Source organism: Bipolaris sorokiniana (assembly GCF_000338995.1).
Source record: "Bipolaris sorokiniana ND90Pr unplaced genomic scaffold COCSAscaffold_1, whole genome shotgun sequence".
Classification (NCBI taxonomy): Eukaryota; Fungi; Ascomycota; class Dothideomycetes; order Pleosporales; family Pleosporaceae; genus Bipolaris; species Bipolaris sorokiniana.
This window is the reverse complement of record NW_006911895.1, coordinates 1,357,204-1,374,172: the sequence shown is the minus strand read 5'-3', so window position 1 is coordinate 1,374,172 and position 16,969 is coordinate 1,357,204. Positions and strand designations below refer to the sequence as shown.

General features: G+C 50.9%; 8 protein-coding genes across 8 annotated transcripts; 2 read left to right on the top strand and 6 right to left on the bottom strand.

Moving 5' to 3' along the window:
• The first annotated feature begins 515 nt into the window (after positions 1 to 515).
• On the top strand, positions 516 to 2,380 carry COCSADRAFT_210197 (glycoside hydrolase family 28 protein). Its single transcript, XM_007696582.1, has 5 exons — positions 516 to 596; positions 649 to 1,023; positions 1,075 to 1,438; positions 1,499 to 1,904; positions 1,971 to 2,380. Exons 2-5 carry the CDS (start codon positions 699 to 701, stop codon positions 2,214 to 2,216), a joined length of 1,341 nt encoding a protein of 446 aa, XP_007694772.1. The 5' UTR covers positions 516 to 596; positions 649 to 698; the 3' UTR covers positions 2,217 to 2,380.
• A 230-nt stretch (positions 2,381 to 2,610) lies between these two features.
• COCSADRAFT_21665 (uncharacterized protein) lies at positions 2,611 to 3,630 on the bottom strand (the record flags this gene model as incomplete). The annotated part of the gene is made up of 2 exons (XM_007695880.1): positions 2,611 to 3,518; positions 3,570 to 3,630. 2 exons carry the CDS (start codon positions 3,628 to 3,630, stop codon positions 2,611 to 2,613), a joined length of 969 nt encoding a protein of 322 aa, XP_007694070.1.
• Positions 3,631 to 4,808: 1,178 nt separating this feature from the next.
• Positions 4,809 to 7,094, bottom strand: COCSADRAFT_210169 (glycoside hydrolase family 3 protein). The gene has a single exon (XM_007696581.1). The coding sequence runs from the start codon at positions 6,813 to 6,815 to the stop codon at positions 4,917 to 4,919; it is 1,899 nt and encodes a 632-aa protein (XP_007694771.1). The 5' UTR covers positions 6,816 to 7,094; the 3' UTR covers positions 4,809 to 4,916.
• A 279-nt stretch (positions 7,095 to 7,373) lies between these two features.
• COCSADRAFT_155635 (uncharacterized protein) lies at positions 7,374 to 9,042 on the bottom strand (the record flags this gene model as incomplete). Its single annotated transcript, XM_007696580.1, has 3 exons — positions 7,374 to 7,409; positions 7,457 to 7,598; positions 7,649 to 9,042. 3 exons carry the CDS (start codon positions 9,040 to 9,042, stop codon positions 7,374 to 7,376), a joined length of 1,572 nt encoding a protein of 523 aa, XP_007694770.1.
• Positions 9,043 to 9,322: 280 nt separating this feature from the next.
• On the bottom strand, positions 9,323 to 12,709 carry COCSADRAFT_195260 (uncharacterized protein; the record flags this gene model as incomplete). The annotated part of the gene is made up of 2 exons (XM_007696579.1): positions 9,323 to 12,577; positions 12,625 to 12,709. The coding sequence occupies 2 exons, from the start codon at positions 12,707 to 12,709 to the stop codon at positions 9,528 to 9,530; spliced, it is 3,135 nt and encodes a 1,044-aa protein (XP_007694769.1). The 3' UTR covers positions 9,323 to 9,527.
• Positions 12,710 to 13,054: 345 nt separating this feature from the next.
• Positions 13,055 to 14,263, top strand: COCSADRAFT_32167 (uncharacterized protein). Its single transcript, XM_007696030.1, has one exon. The coding sequence runs from the start codon at positions 13,186 to 13,188 to the stop codon at positions 13,942 to 13,944; it is 759 nt and encodes a 252-aa protein (XP_007694220.1). The 5' UTR covers positions 13,055 to 13,185; the 3' UTR covers positions 13,945 to 14,263.
• Positions 14,264 to 14,566: 303 nt separating this feature from the next.
• COCSADRAFT_76564 (uncharacterized protein) lies at positions 14,567 to 15,250 on the bottom strand (the record flags this gene model as incomplete). The annotated part of the gene is made up of 2 exons (XM_007696577.1): positions 14,567 to 14,832; positions 14,890 to 15,250. 2 exons carry the CDS (start codon positions 15,248 to 15,250, stop codon positions 14,567 to 14,569), a joined length of 627 nt encoding a protein of 208 aa, XP_007694767.1.
• A 616-nt stretch (positions 15,251 to 15,866) lies between these two features.
• COCSADRAFT_75916 (uncharacterized protein) lies at positions 15,867 to 16,415 on the bottom strand (the record flags this gene model as incomplete). The annotated part of the gene is made up of 2 exons (XM_007696576.1): positions 15,867 to 16,132; positions 16,184 to 16,415. The coding sequence occupies 2 exons, from the start codon at positions 16,413 to 16,415 to the stop codon at positions 15,867 to 15,869; spliced, it is 498 nt and encodes a 165-aa protein (XP_007694766.1).
• Between the last annotated feature and the right edge of the window lie 554 nt (positions 16,416 to 16,969).

Here is a 16,969-nt window from a genome sequence, read left to right as displayed (position 1 = left end):
TGGCTCGAACAGATTGCAGTTATCGGTTGCAGTAGCGATCATTCGGTGATTGTACCCTCTAAACCTAACAGGAACTCTATGGATAACTGACAAAACTTATGAAATGGCACAAGACTTGACTTTGTAAGCAGCAACAAGAACAGTAACGTCACGTCCCAACGTCCGTGTAAGGTTGTCAGAACTCAAAAACGGTGTACCGTGCCATGTAAGACAGGTTTAAATCCTGGGCTGCTGACTCGCAGTACATAAAGGTTCTCACAGTTATCGACCACTGGGACGACGCTTACACCCAAGAATCAACGCACGTTCATGCTCACATAGGCGGTATCTCAAAGACGGTCGTGGCACGGGAGATTAGGAAAAAACCCACCAATCTGCTCGGCCAAGCGGCTAAGGAGATGGGGAAAGCTTAGCTTTTCTTAGCCTAGTGCCACAGAAGTGGGCCTTTCTAGCCACTGTGGCCGTGAGGAGATACTGGGATCACCGTGGATGGATCACCAATTCCTCCGCGCCCACGAACCTACTAACCTAAATGTCGAGATTAGGGGGCAAAGACCAGAGCCAAGGCCGCGGGTCCAACGGCTTGAGGATATTGCATGGGGGGTATTAATATCAAGCCCTCTGGCATGTCGACAAGACTGGACTTACAGCCGTTACCATCAATACTCAACCATAGCGGTTTCTGAACGGCTGCAATCATGCGTGTCACCGACATCTTCTCGTGCGCCCTGCTACAAGCTTCGATAGCATTATCGACCCCGGTTGAAGAGCTTGGAACAAAGGCTGCTGCGGCAAAACGTCTCCCGCCCGTGCCGTTTTTCCCGGGAAAGGCATCCTTGGGGCCGATTTCCCGAAAGAAGATCTGCACCCTCAAGGCTCTCGGTGGCGGCAAGGACGATTCTGCAAACATTCTCAACGCTGTCAAGCAATGTAACAATGGCGGTCATGTTGTTTTCCCCAAGAACCAGCAGTTCACCATTGGCACTGCCTTGGATCTCACGTTCCTCAATTCCATTGACCTAGGTTCGTCCAACCCCTGCATTGCCTAAATGACCTCACTAACAGTTCCGTCAGATATTCAAGGAACCATCCAATTCACAAACGACACTGATTACTGGCAAGCCAATTCCTTCAAGCAGGTTTTCCAGAATGCAACCACCTTCTTCCAGCTCGGAGGCAAGGACATCAATGTCTACGGCGGCGGCACCCTCGACGGCAATGGCCAAGCCTGGTACGACCTCTACGCCAAAGACATTTACATCCTACGGCCCATCCTCTTTGGCCTGATTGGCGCCAAAAACGCCAAAATCTCTGATCTCAAATTCCGCTACAGCCCGCAGTGGTACACCCTCGTCGCCAACTCGAGTGAAGTTGTCTTCTCCAACATTGACATTTTCGGTGACAGCAAGAGCAAGAATCCCGCCAAGAACACTGACGGGTGAGTTCTCTACCTCCAAAACATGACTCCATATCAAAGACTGACCACTGTGATTGATAGCTGGGACACGTACCGCTCCAACAACATCGTCATCCAAAACTCCAACATCAACAACGGCGACGACTGCGTCTCCTTCAAGCCAAACAGCACAAACATCCTTGTGCAAAACCTCGTCTGCAACGGCAGCCATGGCATCAGCGTCGGCTCGCTCGGCCAGTACCCCGGCGAAGTCGACATTGTTGAAAACATCCTCGTCCGCAACATCTCCATGTCCAACGCATCTGACGGTGCACGCATCAAAGTCTGGCCTGGCGCCTCGTCCGCGCTCTCCGGCGACCTGCAAGGTGGCGGCGGCAGCGGCGCCGTGCGAAATGTCACGTATGACGGCATGATCGTCAAGAATGTCGACTACGCGATTGAGATTACACAGTGTTATGGGCAGAAGAACTTGACCCTATGTAATCAGGTACGTTTTGTCTTTTTTTCCTTTCCCTTTACCCAAATAAAACAATTTTGCTAACACGCAACGTAGTTCCCCTCCAACCTCACAATCTCCGACATCACCATCAAAAACTTCAAGGGCACAACGAGCAAGAAGTACGCTCCCCGCGTCGGCTACGTCGTATGCTCCAGCCCAAAAGTCTGCCGTAATATCTCGATTGAGAACATCGATGTCAAGAGTCCAAGTGGCACGAACCTGTACACTTGTGCGAATGTCGAGGGGATTCAGAGTCAGGTTAATTGTACCGTGGAAGGGGATAAGGGGGGCCATTCTTAGAAATGTGTGTCTGGAACAGAAAAAAAGAGGAAGTCTTATGTATATATTGCATCCGATTTACATGTTTGCAGGCCTTTTGAAAAATGTCAATGAAAACGCAGGGTTTGAATTAACCGAAAATTAATACACCGTATGTCAATGGTCTATATCGAGTTTAAAAAAACCCCCCTTCGAAATCAAAAACACGATTTCTTTAGAAAAAAAAAAGAAAGAGAAAGAAAGAGAAAAAGGTGGATATCATCAGCATGGTGCCCCATAACGCCTAGCTAGGAAACCCCAAAGAACCCCTCTGTAATCCCCCAATTCCGCTGCATACTCAAATACCAAAATGTCTATCACTCGTATGAGAGAAAAAAAGAGTAACACTCATCAAGTTCATCAAACATCCCTCGCTTCAACGCTTCCCAAACCCATTAGCCATCTGCTTCTGCACATACCTGGCCCCCTCCTTCTTAATAATCGGCAGCGCATAATCCTTAAACATACCCAGCGCCTGCTTCTGCCACTCCGGCTTCGCCTTACTATCCCTCGTACTCCTCCTGCGATCGCCATAGCGGTCTTCATAGTCATCATAGTACCCGCGTCTATCGCGCGATGGCCTATCGTCATAGCGGGTGTCACGGCGCGCAGGGCGGCTGTTAAACATGTCGTCATAGCGGTGGTCGCCGTGGCGGTCATCGCGGTGTCTACGATCCCTATCGCTGCGAGATTTCTCGCGACGGTCGCGGTCGCGGTCGTCGTAGTAGGGGTCGCGGTCGCGTGGCCGGCGGTCGGATTTGTAGCCTTCTGACTTGTAGCCTTCGGATTTGTAGCCGTCGCGGTCGCGGCCGGATTCGCGGTGGCGACGGCGAGGGTAGTTTTCGTCGTATGAGTCGTAGGTGTCCTCGCGGGCGTGGCGGGGGCGCTCTTCGCGGCGGTGGCTGCGGCGAGGTGGGGGTGGACCGCCTGAGTCGGAGTCGGAGGAGTATGAGGGCTGTCTGCGGTGATGGCGGGGTCGAGAGTCTCGAGGTGCTTCTACAATATCGTTAGTTGGTACGTCAGGATGGACAGGTGAATTTGGCCAATTACCTCTGGGTGGTGGTGGTGCTCCTTGTCCTGGCGGCGGGGGTGGAGGATATGCACCCTGTGCTTGTGGCGGTGGAGGCGGAGGCCCCTCATCTTCGTCATACCTGTTTCTGCGAGGGCGGCGATGATCTCCTCGGCGGCTATCGCGGTACTCATGATAATCGCGCTGGTGGTCCTTGCCAGGCGCCCATTTTGGCTTGCCGTTCTCGTAATTGTCGAAGACGTAAGTGGAGTCGGCTGCACAGAGTTAGTATGCTGATAGACAATACTCCAGAAACTTTTTCTTACATGGCGGGGCTCCCATAGGGGGAGGAGGGGGGGGCGAAGGTTGTCTCTCACGGCGTCCCATAGTTTGGTGGTGAAGAGTCGAGGTGGTTGTGCTGAGGTGGTGGAGTTAAAAGATAGCGCAGGCGGCGGCGAACATCTGACACTTAAACCACGGGAATAGGGTAAGGTGGCAGCCGTGAGCTCAGGTCAATCTCACAAGACACCATGGCGTCATCTGGGCGGAAAGTCCCAAGCTGGCAATAGGCAGCGTCGTATTGAGAGATTTTGCGGGCCCTTGGACGCATTTCGAAGCTTCGCGTGGGTGGGTTGGACGTCCGACCAGGCTGTGTTCATGTAGGCTGTGATCATTGTGCATGGGTAGTGCGCCTAGGGGGCCTCAGCCCTCCACGACTATCGACTGGCTCTGTGATGGAATGGACCCGTCCCCCCCGCGTGTCGCGCAGTATCAAGGGGAAGATCAGGGTCTTCCGGAGAATAGGCTGATGGGGCGCGCATATACTAGATTCATACGTGGTGTGGATGCAGTGGTGTCCTGGAAGATGATCTATCTCGGTGTGGCGTGCGGGTAGTGCTTAGGGCGACTACAGTAAGTACAGTGTAACGAATACTAAGAGACACTGCACCGCCACAACACCGGAGCTCCCCGTTCTCGTGGCTACCCAAAGGTATCCTGACCTTCAGCCACTGTGGCGCGGTCATCACCGGAGCGGTGTGCGTGAACTTTTGAGTCGGTCCGCTAGCTGCCTAGTGACCCTGTTATGTATCTGCTCTTTACATCATACCTTCTTTACATCATACTCAACATGCACTTTGTCGTCACAGGATATGGCAGGATATTCCCTTCATCCTATGTTGATCGCGCTGACTTCACCGTCTCTTCCCCTCTTCTCATGCTGCACGTGCTTCTACTGAACCCTGAATCTGCAGTATACAAGCTAGCAGCCTCACGGCTATCATTTCTAGAGTAGTTGGAGGTGCTGCAGGGTAGAGCAAGGATAGAATCGTATTTCATGTGATGTTCGGGCACCCCAGCTAATCAGATGAGTACTTTCATCCAATCAGCCGATTCCCCTCCAGGCTACCACCATTACTCAGGCACCATAGAGAGATAATCTTTTCCATTGCCCAGCTTCAGTTTACACGTACCCCAGGCAGCTATGCTCTATGTGTAGACCAAAAGTCAGGCTAGAACAACATCGCCCCCTTCAACAAAAGAAAACTCATTTCAACACTCCTCTAGTTCATCAAATTATGCAAACTTCTATTCATGTGAAATATTCATTATCATGTTCTTAAATACAATCACCCATAAATCCCCTTCATAATCCTACATTGTCCCTGGGATTACTATTCATACCTCAACCCATAGCCGAACTTGAACGCCGGGTCCAAAGTATCAAACGGCACATCCTCCTTCTGCGTTTTAGCCGCCTCGTCACTCCTAGGAAGATCAAACGGCAGCAGACCCTCCGGACCGCTTCCATCAACACCAAACACAACATCCAGGAACGCATCCTCGCTAGCGCCAAAGTTGACCATGAGGGCCTCTGCTTGCTCTGCGACCTCGGGGAACGCACCGGGGCGGTCGAGGAAGATGTCGACAACGGTAGGTACGGTAGCGTAGATAGCTGCCTGGCGCGCACGTTCCGTAGCGTTGTATTCAAGCGAACCAGAGTGGTAGCTCGCCTCGAAACCGCCGGGACGCGGCTCATACGGCGCTACGAGGCGCAGGAAAGCATAGTCTGCCTCTTCGGGCGTGGCTACGACTTCAAAGTTGCGCGAGGTAAGGAACGTGCTGTTGAAGCCCTCGATGTAGAATTTTGACTTTCCACAATCTGAAGCAGAGAGGGGGAGGAAGGAGTCTTTGTTTGTGAGGAGGGTGAAGGAGCGCTTTTGGGCTTCGAAACCGATGGCGCGCCATTCGTCTTTGCCGACGACGGCTACGGCAGCGTCGGCGTCGAGAAAGGGGTTGTCGAAGAGACCGAGGAGGAACTTTTCGCGGAGGAGACGGCGGACTGAGGCATCGATGCGGGATTCGCTGATGATGCCCTTCTCTACGAGCTCGAGGATGAGGTCGGTGCGGTCCTCGCCACCGAGCTGATCGGTTCCTGCATTGAGGATCTTCTCAGTGCGTTCGAGCTCGGTGAGGTTCTCAGCTCCCCAGGCTCGAGCGGGCATGTCTTGGCCCAAGATTATGCCGTCAGTGACGAGACCCCAGTCGCTGACTACGATGCCGTCGAAGCCGAGCTCGCCGCGCAGAAGATCAGTGACGATTCCCTTGTTCATACCAGCAGCGACCTCCTCATACTTGGTTCCCATTGGGCGAGAGTAGTAAGGCATCATCTGTCGTGTTCCGGCAGCAATAGCAGCCTTGAATGGGATAAGATGGTGTTCAAAGTTGTTGCCAGGGTATGTGGCATTCTTGCCGTAGGTGAAGTGACTGTCCTCGCCACCCTCGACTGGACCACTGCCGGGGAAATGCTTTGAGACTGTGGTGACTGAGTCGTGTCCAAAACCGTTAGGACCAGTGAATCCCTCAATGTATGCAACAGTCAGTTCAGCAGTCAGAGTGGCATTCTCGCCCATGGTGCCACCAATGCGGGCCCAGCGGGGTTCAGTAGCGACATCGATTTGAGGGTGTAGGGCAGACCGAATGCCAACAGCATTGTACTCTTGTCGAGCAATATCAGCGAAAGTGCGGATGAGCTCAGCATCTCTGATCGCAGCTAGGCCAAGCGTCTGGGGCCATTGTGAGAATTTTGTTGCTGCAATCTGACTGCCTTCAGAGTTGGTGAATGCGTGACGCGGATCCGAGGAGACTGTGATTGGAATGCCCAGTCTTGTGTCTAGCGCCATTTGCTGCAGGTTGTTGTACCATTGCACGGTGGCGCGTACATCTGCAATCGGCCCGTGAAGGTTGAAGTGGGTCATGAGCTTGCCCTCCACAGATTCCCTCGTGTTATTGAGCAGGGTTCCATTTGGGCCTTGGTTGATGATGTTGTGGAAAAGCTGGCCTGCTTTTTCCTCAACGGTCATCCGTTGTACAAGATCCTCGACTCGCTCATCAACTGAAAGTGTCGAGTCCCGATATGGTGCAGAGTCCATCTCAGTAGAACGTGATGTCATACGAGGATATGTTGATTTGCCAAACGATGGTGTGCGAATTGCCGATGACATGGCTGTTGCAGCGAAGAACAGCGTGGTGAAGGTGTTCAGCTTGCGCTGACTGCGATTGCGAGCGACCATCTTGCCGGTAGTGAGGAACGAGGCACTTTGTGGGTAGTGACGAGAGATCCAATTGACTATCCGTTGGGCAGACTATGACCCAATACTTGTATTCCAGCCTCACATTGTTCGCCATGCAATACTCCGTCTTCCTTGTCTATCATGTGTACAAGAGCCGAGAGACCACCGTCGGTGTCTTCTTCTTGGGGAATCCTCGGCTACACTATTGGCTTGGGAGGTAGTCCAGCAAGCATCGTATGGCTGCACTTGGCGCCAACGTTTTGCCTTCCATCGCACCTGGAGACGATGCCAAGAACCGGAGTGTGGAGTGCAGTGTGGGGAGCGCGTGGTCGGGGGGAAAGCCCCCGAAGTTAGCCAAAGCTTTGGGAACCGAAGATATACCGGCAGATTCGTGATTGGACACATGACCATGCTATATGGGCAACAAGAAAGAATTTTACAAGGCTTTGGCAATAGTATCCGAGGCTCAAGAAAATCAAGACACCCCACATTCCGGCAAACACTGCCATTAAGTGGAGCCGACAACCCGGAACCTGGTCTTGTTCCCCTCTTTCATTGTTAATAAGGAGTGAACTCCACCCAGCACGTATGCTCCTAGCGATCGTTAGCACATGCCAGAGGCTCTTAGTAGAAGCACTGACCTTCATCTCCGGGAACGTGTCATCGGCAAATACTTCGAACCTAGATGTGATACCCGGTGCCGTGTTTTCTTGTCCCGGAAGCACCCTCGACCCGTATTTCCGGTACAGCGATGGCACTAAAGCCATCTCCGCCATGGCGAGGCTAATACGTCAGTAGTAGATTCACCGAGGAACACAGCAAAAGTCACTTACTGCATGCCGACGCACATGCGAGCTCCACTCGAGAATGCCCAGAACCATCTCTCCATCTCTGCTAGCTCGCTTTTATCCGCGTCTAGCCATCTTTCAGGCCTCCAAGTGGACGAGTCAGGGAACACATTTTCATTCCGATGTAATGAATAAGGCGCCATACTGCATACTGTACCCCGCGGGATATCGTAACCGTCAACTACCGTGTCTGCTCTATTCAACCTTGGCTCGGATGAGGGCAGTGGGGCAAAAAGACGAAGCGTTTCCTTGACAACTGCATTCAGGTACGGCATGCTATCCGCGACCCTTACGTTTACACTACCGTCAGTGATGCCGTCATCGGGTATGGACTTGCACTCTTCAATTAACTTTCGCTGCACATGTGCATTCCGAGTCAGGGATAGACTCCAAATGAGGAACATCAGTGTGTCGCTAGTCGTGTCAATGCCAGCAAGGAGATGGTCTGCGCATTCACTGGCAATATCCAGGTCATCCATGTTGGTGTTGGATTTCGACTGTGAAGTATATAGCTCACTAATGATTGACTTGTTCGCTTTGGCGCGCGAGATTTCGCCTGCATCACGGTAAGCGTGCATCGATCTTAGTGCATGTGCCCGGATGCCGGAGTAAGTTGCGGGCTTGGCCATGGGTAGGAAAGGCCGAATAGCGCTCTCAACCAGCCCCGTTCGAGTGTACATCCATTTCGTGAGTGAGGGTAGATGGACTGCAAACCAGGATAGTCGCCGGCGAGCATGGTTCATGATGTCGTCTAGTAACTTGACATGTTCTGGTGTCCCCTTTAGAGCGGTGGTCGCGCCGAAACTTGGAGTCCCGTACAAGAACGTGGTGATGATATCGATTGAGTAGTAGTGAAGCGCCGAGAAGATCTCCAAGCCGTCTCCACGGGTACCATCCGTTTCCACCAGTCTCAAAAAGTCCCTGGTCTTCGCTCGCACGATTTCTTCGACTTTGTAATGTGGAAGGCCGCTTTTTGAATACGGGCGAGCTACCAGTCGCTTTCTCTGCGAGTGTTCTATCCCGCTTGCGAATGTAAATAAATTCTTCCGTCCATATGTATCGAACATCCGATAGAATTCTGTGCGCTCGAACCCGCTTCCTGCACCATAAATGGTACGTAATGCTGAGAGAGAGTTGAAGTGCACTTCGTTCGGCCCGATGCGCACCACTGGTCCGTACTTTAGATGCAAGGCATGGATCTTGCGTGTCCGCTGACCAGTCCAGTCGTCCCATGCAAGTCGCCACTTAGTAAAGGCGTAGAACCTGGGGCCTGGGATACGTGACAATGGACTAAAGAAAAAGGGATATAGGATATAACTGTAAAGGAATGCCATCAATGCTGCCGGGAGGATCCATGGCGCAAATACGATCCAAGACATTATTACGTCGGTTGTGTGATGTCAACAATCTGCTAGTGACTGCGATACCCAGGCTTGCATTGAAGACAACAGCGATATCTTATGTGACTTGCCAGGTTGTCGGTTGAAACCTGTGAGGCGGTGATACTAGCAAGCTTGCTGAGGGGGTGAACGTCTGCAGTGAGGATGCGATGCGCAAAGATTTACCATTGGCACACAGGGAAGGTTGAATCGCTCTTCTTAGCTTTCTGTATGAAAATTGGAGCAGGATCAAACTACCAATCTTGGGGTAGTTCTGACTGCCGATAAGGTGCCGTCATAAGTGGGGTAGGTAAGGAACTATTCCGAAACGCTGCAATGGAGCCTCAGCATTACTTGATGAACATCAACATCAGCAGTGAACTTTGCCTGAATCAGTACAGAAGTACTAGCAAAAAACGAACAGCAGAAACCGAAGTAAGATCGCGTTCTTGACTTTCACTCTCGCAAATATTTCCGTGGCTCTACTACCTCGAACCGCCAAGCTCTTTAATTATCCGCCTCCTCCGGCCCCGATAGAATCGCTCAAGCATCTTCCTCCTCTCTTCCTGCGTACTACTTTCCACAAGCAACGCAAACTCAACCGGATCATCAAACCCCATGCTCTCTGCCATACTGCAGAACTGGCGTTTCCGCACGCGCTCGTTAGGTCTATACCGGTAATTGATCTTGAACTCACCAGGAGTAGCAGCCGTAACTATCTGCCCGTCTTCGACATCTTCGTCTCTAGAGTGAATCCCATGCTCGATTCCCGGTTGATTGAAGAGACGCTGTGATTGCGATTGCGAGGCTTGGAACACACGCTCACTTGCGAGATCGATGTCATTACGTAACTCCATAGCTTGTTTGCCTAATCGAGCCTCTATCTCGCTGCGCCCAATGACTTCGGAGTTTTCGTGGGTGTATTCTACACCTGCTTTGGCAAGAATGGCATTGATCGGATCGGTCCCGCCGTGTTTGGTCTTACTGCCTGGCTTGCTACCAGCACTGGAAGTCGAGAGGAAGGAATCAGCCAGTTTCTTTATCCCAGCGATATTGGCATTGTCATCAATGCCAAGATTCTTGTTCGAAAGTATATCTTCGTCTTCCGAGTCGAACTGCGATTCATCGACGTGAAAGTCGTAGGCATTTACACCGGCTTTGGACTCGGCTACGTTAGTCTTATGCATGATGTCGCGAAGTAGCACGCTGTCTTCTTGAAAGCTGAACAGATTTTCAAGACCAAAGAGCTCGCCCTTTTTGCTAGACTCGTCCATTACGCCTTTGAAGTAACGTCGCTCCTCCGAAGCATTGTAGCCAATGTTTGCTTGCTGTTGCTTGTAGATCTGACGAGCATAGACGACCTCTTCAATAGTACCACTCGACACCAGGCGAAACACTTCAACATTCCTTGTCTGGCCAATGCGGTAAGCGCGATCCTGTGCTTGAAGATCGTACGCTGGATTCCAGTGAGGGTCCATAACGACGACCTTGTTGGCAGACGTGATGTTGAGACCGACACCACCAGCCTTGGTGGATATGAGAAACACAAATTGGTTCGGGTCTGCATTGAAGTCTGCAACGGCTTGCGAACGCTCCTCGTACTTCATGCTACCGTCGAGATACGAGAAGTTGTACTTTGTGCCATCGACATCGAACAAGCCTCTCAGCAACCGCAAGAGACGGACCGAATGCGAAAATATCAGGACCTTGTCGCCATTCGAATGCCAAAAATCCAACAGACGCCTCAACACCTTCCATTTCCCACAAAACTCTCGTTGCGACTGCACTAGAATGTTATCGCGGATTCGGAAGAGATCTTTGTACGTATCGGGACATGCCAACTCCAGTGTCTTCAAATCTTTGGCTTGTTTCTCTGCAGAATCAGTCGATAGCGGCACGATGAGGGCAAGATGGTTGGCGAGTTTCTGAAAAGTGACCATGCACGGGAAGATGAACGCTGCCCATTTCTCATCCTCATCCGGAACGTTGACATGACAGCAATAGCCCCTGCCTTTCCCCGATCCACAGCCGCATTCTTCCCTTGCAGTGCTAATGAACTCACACCTATCACTCTCGAGAAAGGTGCGGTACGCATCAGCTTGGGTTTGGGTGAGCTGGCAGAAGACGACGCGATCACTCTTCTTAGGTAGTTGATCGGCAATAAGAGTCTTCATTCGTCGGAGAAACACACTTGGTAGGATCTTTTGCACGAGATCCTGAGCCCGACTTCGCGCATCCGCAAGCTGAGCATTCGTAGCATCGTGAGCCTGGCCCATCTTCAGCGGAAGACTGATCTTCTGCTTCCACTCTTGAGATGAACCATACGCTCCAGGCCGCGCCCAGTTAAGAAGATTCCAGATTTCTTCGTACTTGTTTTGTATGGCAGTACCTGTCAGGCCGATGCGACAAAGTGCGTTGATCTTGTTCATAGCTTTTGTTATCTCCGCATCCTTACTCTTGATCTGGTGGCATTCGTCTGCAATGACGCAATCCCAATCCACTGTGTTGATCTCGCTCTCGTTGTTACGGTATGTAGTGTATGTCGTAATCATGATCTCTAGCATCCCCTTTGCCGCAGCACTAAGGACGCCCTTACGATCTGCTGCGCTGGAGCCATGATATCGGTACACTTCCCACCAACCCCACTTCGAAAGTTCATCTTCCCAATTCTGCATCAGCGTGCCAGGGCAGACAATGAGGATGCGAGGATACCACCGATTCTTGCCAAAGCGACGGATCTTACGCATACACTTGGCGTCACGTTCAGTACCCGTCTTTCCGAATGCGGCTGTCAGAAATGCGATGACTTGAATGGTCTTTCCCAAGCCCATATCATCGCCAAGTATGGCGCCTGTTTGCTTCACGAATTTCTCGTGTAGAAATTGAACGCCTTCCACTTGGTAATCACGCAGCCATTGCGCGATAGGTGCTGGTATAACACCTTGCGACCTGCGAAGCATTATGTCTTTCTTTTCCCTCTGTGGCTTGATCGCTTTGTCTAGTTGTGGCTTTTCTGCCGTTTCTGAGTTGGAAAAGTCTATATCCTGGTAGTTGGGGGGGTACCGTAGGCCAGCTTCGTGGAGTTTTCTAAAAGCTTGTTGTCTCGAGAGTATGTAGTCGGGAATTGGATCATCCAGAAATGCTGTTGCGGCACTGTCATCCGCTAAGGAGTCGGTGCTGAATCCTATAGGGCCGTCGCCTTGACGTTTCCTAGACGGAGGCTTACGACCCACGATGCTCGCAGCAGCTGCAGCTTTTGACCTCTTCTCGACACGGATCCGGTTAGTTTCAGCAGCCACACGCTTTCTTTTGAGAGTTCTGCGCTCTTTCCAGTTTTGGTAGACAGCTCTGGTGTCTTCTTCAGACCACTCAGACCCTTCACCAGCGTCGTTGGTATCAGAGTCATTTGCATTTTTGGTTCTTGGGTCCTGGAACTGCTGGAAAGCTTCATCATCCTCTGTACTTGACTCTTCCGCGTTTCTTTCTTCACACTCTACATCTACACTCTGCGACTGAGTCTGAGTTTGCGCCAGGACTAGAAATCGTCAGCATCTTGATTGGTGGAGGCTGATAGCTACTAACCATCTATGTACTGAGAAATATCTAAATCTTTACGCGATGTCTTTATAATATCAAGGCCATCGTCATCAGTATCACTACTACCCATCTCTTCGCTTTGGGCGAAAGCTTTCAAGGCTTCCTGTTGACCCTTTGACTTGTCGCGATTTGATGTCGTAACTACTTTTACCGGATTTCAAAATGATAGCGCCGGTCATATGGGGTGATTTGCACCTTTGACAAAGTAGTTGAACGAATTGGTGCCTGGAACCAAAGGTCGCACAGGCATATCGCTAGCGACGAGTGACAAGTGGAAGAAGGTAAGGGAGCGCTGCTTCCGACAAGCGCGCTAACGCGTCCTCACGTGAGAGCGGGGCCCCGCTTGTCTGCAGATCGCTGCAGCATGGTTCAAAATATCATAGCCCCAAGCTTTCTGAACTTGTATCGTCATTGTCGCTCGCGACCAAGCCACTCCGTCCAACGACCCGAAATACCTACGAATAAGCTGGTCGCCCGATATTCTTATCCTCCAGTCTGCGAGGAAAAACAAAAAAATCTAAATTAACACTATAATATCAAATCACAATGCCTCTCGACACAAGCACCTACTCCCTCGCGCTCCTCCGCCTCGACGGCCGCCGCTGGAACGAGCTCCGCCACATTCATGCGCAAATCTCCACGCAAGCCGCCGCAGACGGGTCCTCCTACCTCGAAATGGGCAACACCAAAGTTCTAGTATCTGTCTCTGGCCCCGCCGCAGAAGGCAAGCAAACGGGCCAACGCGGTACCACCAGCGACAAGCTCGCGAAAATCGACGTTGAAATAAACTTCGCAGGCTTCAGCGGCGTGGACCGCCGAAAGCGCAAGACGGACAAGAAGACGAGCGAGATGGAGCATTGCCTGCGGTCGGCATTTGAAGGGGTGGTGTCGCTGCATTTGTACCCAAGATCGACGATTACAATTAATGTGCATATTGTGTCGCAGGATGGGTCGTTGCTGGCGGCGTGTCTAAATGCGGCGACGCTGGCGCTGGTGGATGCGGGGATACCCATGACGGATTACCTAGTTGCGTGCACGGCGGCTTCGTCTGCATCGGCGGAGGCAGCGGATAATGCGTCGGCGGATGATCCGCTGCTGGATCTGAATAATCAGGAGGAGTTGGAGTTGCCGTTTTTGACGGTGGCGACGCTAGGAGAGAGTGATAACGTGGCGGTATGTGTAATGGAGAGTAGAGTTCGCATGGAAAGATTGGAGAGTATGCTGGCTGTGGGGATTGAGGGTTGCAAGAGGATGCGCGGTATACTAGATGATGTCGTGAAGGGTTATGGAAAGCGATTTGGATGAAGGAGGGAGATATGGTGCCATTTCAACTCAATATGTGTCGAACGCCATAGAGCATCACTCAGCACTCGAAACACAAGGCCAGCAGTAACCTGCAGTGGCCAAGAAGATTTGTGGCTAGCGCCATAGGCGTTGTGGAAAGAGGTGGCGTGCCTTGGGTCTCTAGAAGTACCTGCTTCACAGCAGGGCCGCTCGATGAAAGAGCTTGCTAGAGCGGGGCTAGATGAAGGAATGGAGGGCTTCAGTACGAGTGTAAATCGTTAGAAGCTTGCAATTGAAACTACCAAGTCATTGAATCGAATTCTCTCGATTTACACCCCCAAACAAACTGCAACAGTTTTCTATCTGTGTTCTCTAGTCTACACGTATCTAACACGGCGCACACAATCACCAATGCTTCCACAAAGTTGACTGATGAACTCCAACTCTCTTTCGAACGGCTCTTAACTTCGCACTATGGTCCTGCTGCACGACGAGTTAGTAACATGCCTCTCATCTACTATTATTATACAGCAAGTAGTCCCCGATGCAAAGGGACCATCGTCACCACAATGCAAAACTCTAATCCACCTGCTGCAAGATGCAATCGTCTCCTACGTACGGTGAAAAGTGGCAACAAAGAAATCTACCTTACAAGCATAGGATGATTAAAGAACCCAGTACGCTCAAGAACATCATGAACAGCCTCTATAGCATCTTCTCCCGCATCAAGTGACACGGCTCCGACCATGGCTTCGAACGCGTCCGCCATCATGTTCTTCGTGACGTGTACGCCAGATGCCGGGACAACAAAAGCGTCGAGACCGAGCTTGAAACTACGCATTGCGAGAGCTTCATTCGAAACGAGGGATTTGTGAATGTCATTCCAAGTTCTTACTGGACTGGTTTGGCCTATTCTTGTTAGTTTTTATCAATGACGATAGATATATAGTACAGCTGGGTGTATACCATTTTGATTGCGGACCTGGTACCATCTTTGTGATAAGACAAGATCCATAATCTTGTCTCCGACAAGCTCTAGGCGTTTGTTGTGTGCAATACTGTACTCATGGCCTTTGATGCTGAGGAGCGCTTCTGGAGCTGCCATTTGGACTGACTCTGCGCAAATGATCTTGTCCTTGAAGTAGTAGTCGAAGACTTTTTCAACGCCGGCGATTTTATGATCAATATTGATAGTAGGGGTGTTGTATCTTCGCTGCGCAGTTGTTTGGAAATGGGCGCATGGGAAGGAGTAACGCGATTTGAGGGGGATTGCTGTTACCTTGGACGCCGCATATCGAGTCAGTGGTAGCCAGTTGCTGTAACTCATTAGATTTGGCGATACCATAGCGAGAGGTTCTGATAAAGGCGAAAGAAAGTGGTACAGCAGGTTCTTTGAGTTGGAAAAGGCAATTGTAAGATATGAGTGTGTATTTATGCATACGCAACAAAGAGACAAAAACAAAAACGGCATCGTTTGCTCTGAAAACAACAAAAAGTGGCATGTTGAATGACCACTTCGATCAGTAACGCGTGTTTGCTATTGGATTTTGCTCGGCAAGCCAGAGGTAGCAAACTAGTAGTATATCATTAATAAGGCTGTTCGTAATAACATTAGAAACTATACGAAATGTTGTACTCGGTTATCCCGTAGTCGCAGTTGGCTACGTAGGTCCGTGAACGGCTTGATCTAGAATACACTCTGTAAGGCAGCTCTATGTCCACAAAGTAAGGACAGGAGGGCCATAAGAAATTTCATTGCTGCATTCGAACCCCAAATGAGATTTTAATCCAGCAAAGAGTTCCATGAACCGTCCGGCTTTTGCTAAATTGACCTGGAGCTGATTTGAAGGGTGGTATCTCGAAGAAGCCATGAAAGGATTTAGTAGTGTCTTAATTAGTGCATAGCAAGCTGCTGCTCATGTTGAGGATGGGGATGAAAGGAATCAAGACGTTACTGTAAGAAGAGTGTGGTTGAAGAATCCAAGGTGCTGCATGACTTTGTGAACAGCAGTGTCTCCTCCATCTTCGTGAACTGCTCCCATGATGGCTGCAAGGGTTGTCGCGACCATTTTAGGAGACACGTGAGGTGTACTACTAGCTGTGATGATGACCTTGTCAATTCCGGAATTGTAGCCTCTGCGAGCCAATGAATCATTAGAGATCATGTCATTACGCAGTTGCGTCCATTGTGCTGGGGACAGGGCCTCGTCTGTCGTTGTGAGCAATGCAGCCTAGCAAGAGCAAGGGGGCCGTGATTTACCATACGACCCACGCATCCTAAACCAGGCACTACAAAGTTCTCTTGCAAGGACTGCTTCTCCTAGGATTGCTAGTCTCTTATTGTTATACAAAGGCTTGAAGGCGTTATCCTCGACAAAAGTGATCAGTGGCGCTGCCATTTGAGCTGCTTCCGCGGCGAGGCGTTTCTTGGAGAAGACGTGATCGATGATGGCCTCGATTTCCAACACTCTAGATGTGAAAGAAAGTGACATGGTCGCGTGGAGTGGAGTCTGTGTAGTCAGTCCACGAGGTGGGGTGAGTGTGAGAAGGAAACAATGTGGGGTAGATGAGGTATTGGATAGAGTAGAGGAGTTGAAACGCAGACTAGAGCTAAGACAGCACTCTACATAATCTAATCGGATACTGGCGTACGCGCAATCATGCTGGGTATTATGCGAGGTGATTATTACCAAGGATGCCGATGCATAGCCCAGTCAGATTTTGGGGGCCGGGTTGGGTGCAGTGCTGTGGTTGGGGCGCAGCTATCACAGGGCACCTGGAGATCGCAGCTTCCCGTTTCTGGGGACGGTTCACTCGGTTCACTCTAGCCGTTCTACCACTAGCTCAAATGCGGCTTAGCGGCTCCCTACGTCATTTGCAGAAACACTGGAAAACCGGCATGGTGGACGAGTGTAAGGCGGCCAAGAGGAGGGCGAAATACGCTATGAGAGCGGGTGTTTTCAGTATCCGCATCAACGGATTCTGGGTGAAGTCTACCAAGACGGCTATCCCGGAAGCACCAAACCACAAAGAATACGAAACCAGT

Bases quoted from the DNA above. Each gene is read 5' to 3' on its own strand.
- COCSADRAFT_210197 (XM_007696582.1), top strand. From the start codon at position 699: ATGCGTGTCACCGACATCTTCTCGTGCGCCCTGCTACAAGCTTCGATA. The intron at 1,024-1,074 runs GTTCGTCCAACC...CAGTTCCGTCAG, and splicing joins CCTCAATTCCATTGACCTAG to ATATTCAAGGAACCATCCAA. The intron at 1,905-1,970 runs GTACGTTTTGTC...CACGCAACGTAG, and splicing joins ACTTGACCCTATGTAATCAG to TTCCCCTCCAACCTCACAAT.
- COCSADRAFT_210169 (XM_007696581.1), bottom strand. From the start codon at position 6,815: ATGGTCGCTCGCAATCGCAGTCAGCGCAAGCTGAACACCTTCACCACG.
- COCSADRAFT_32167 (XM_007696030.1), top strand. From the start codon at position 13,186: ATGCCTCTCGACACAAGCACCTACTCCCTCGCGCTCCTCCGCCTCGAC.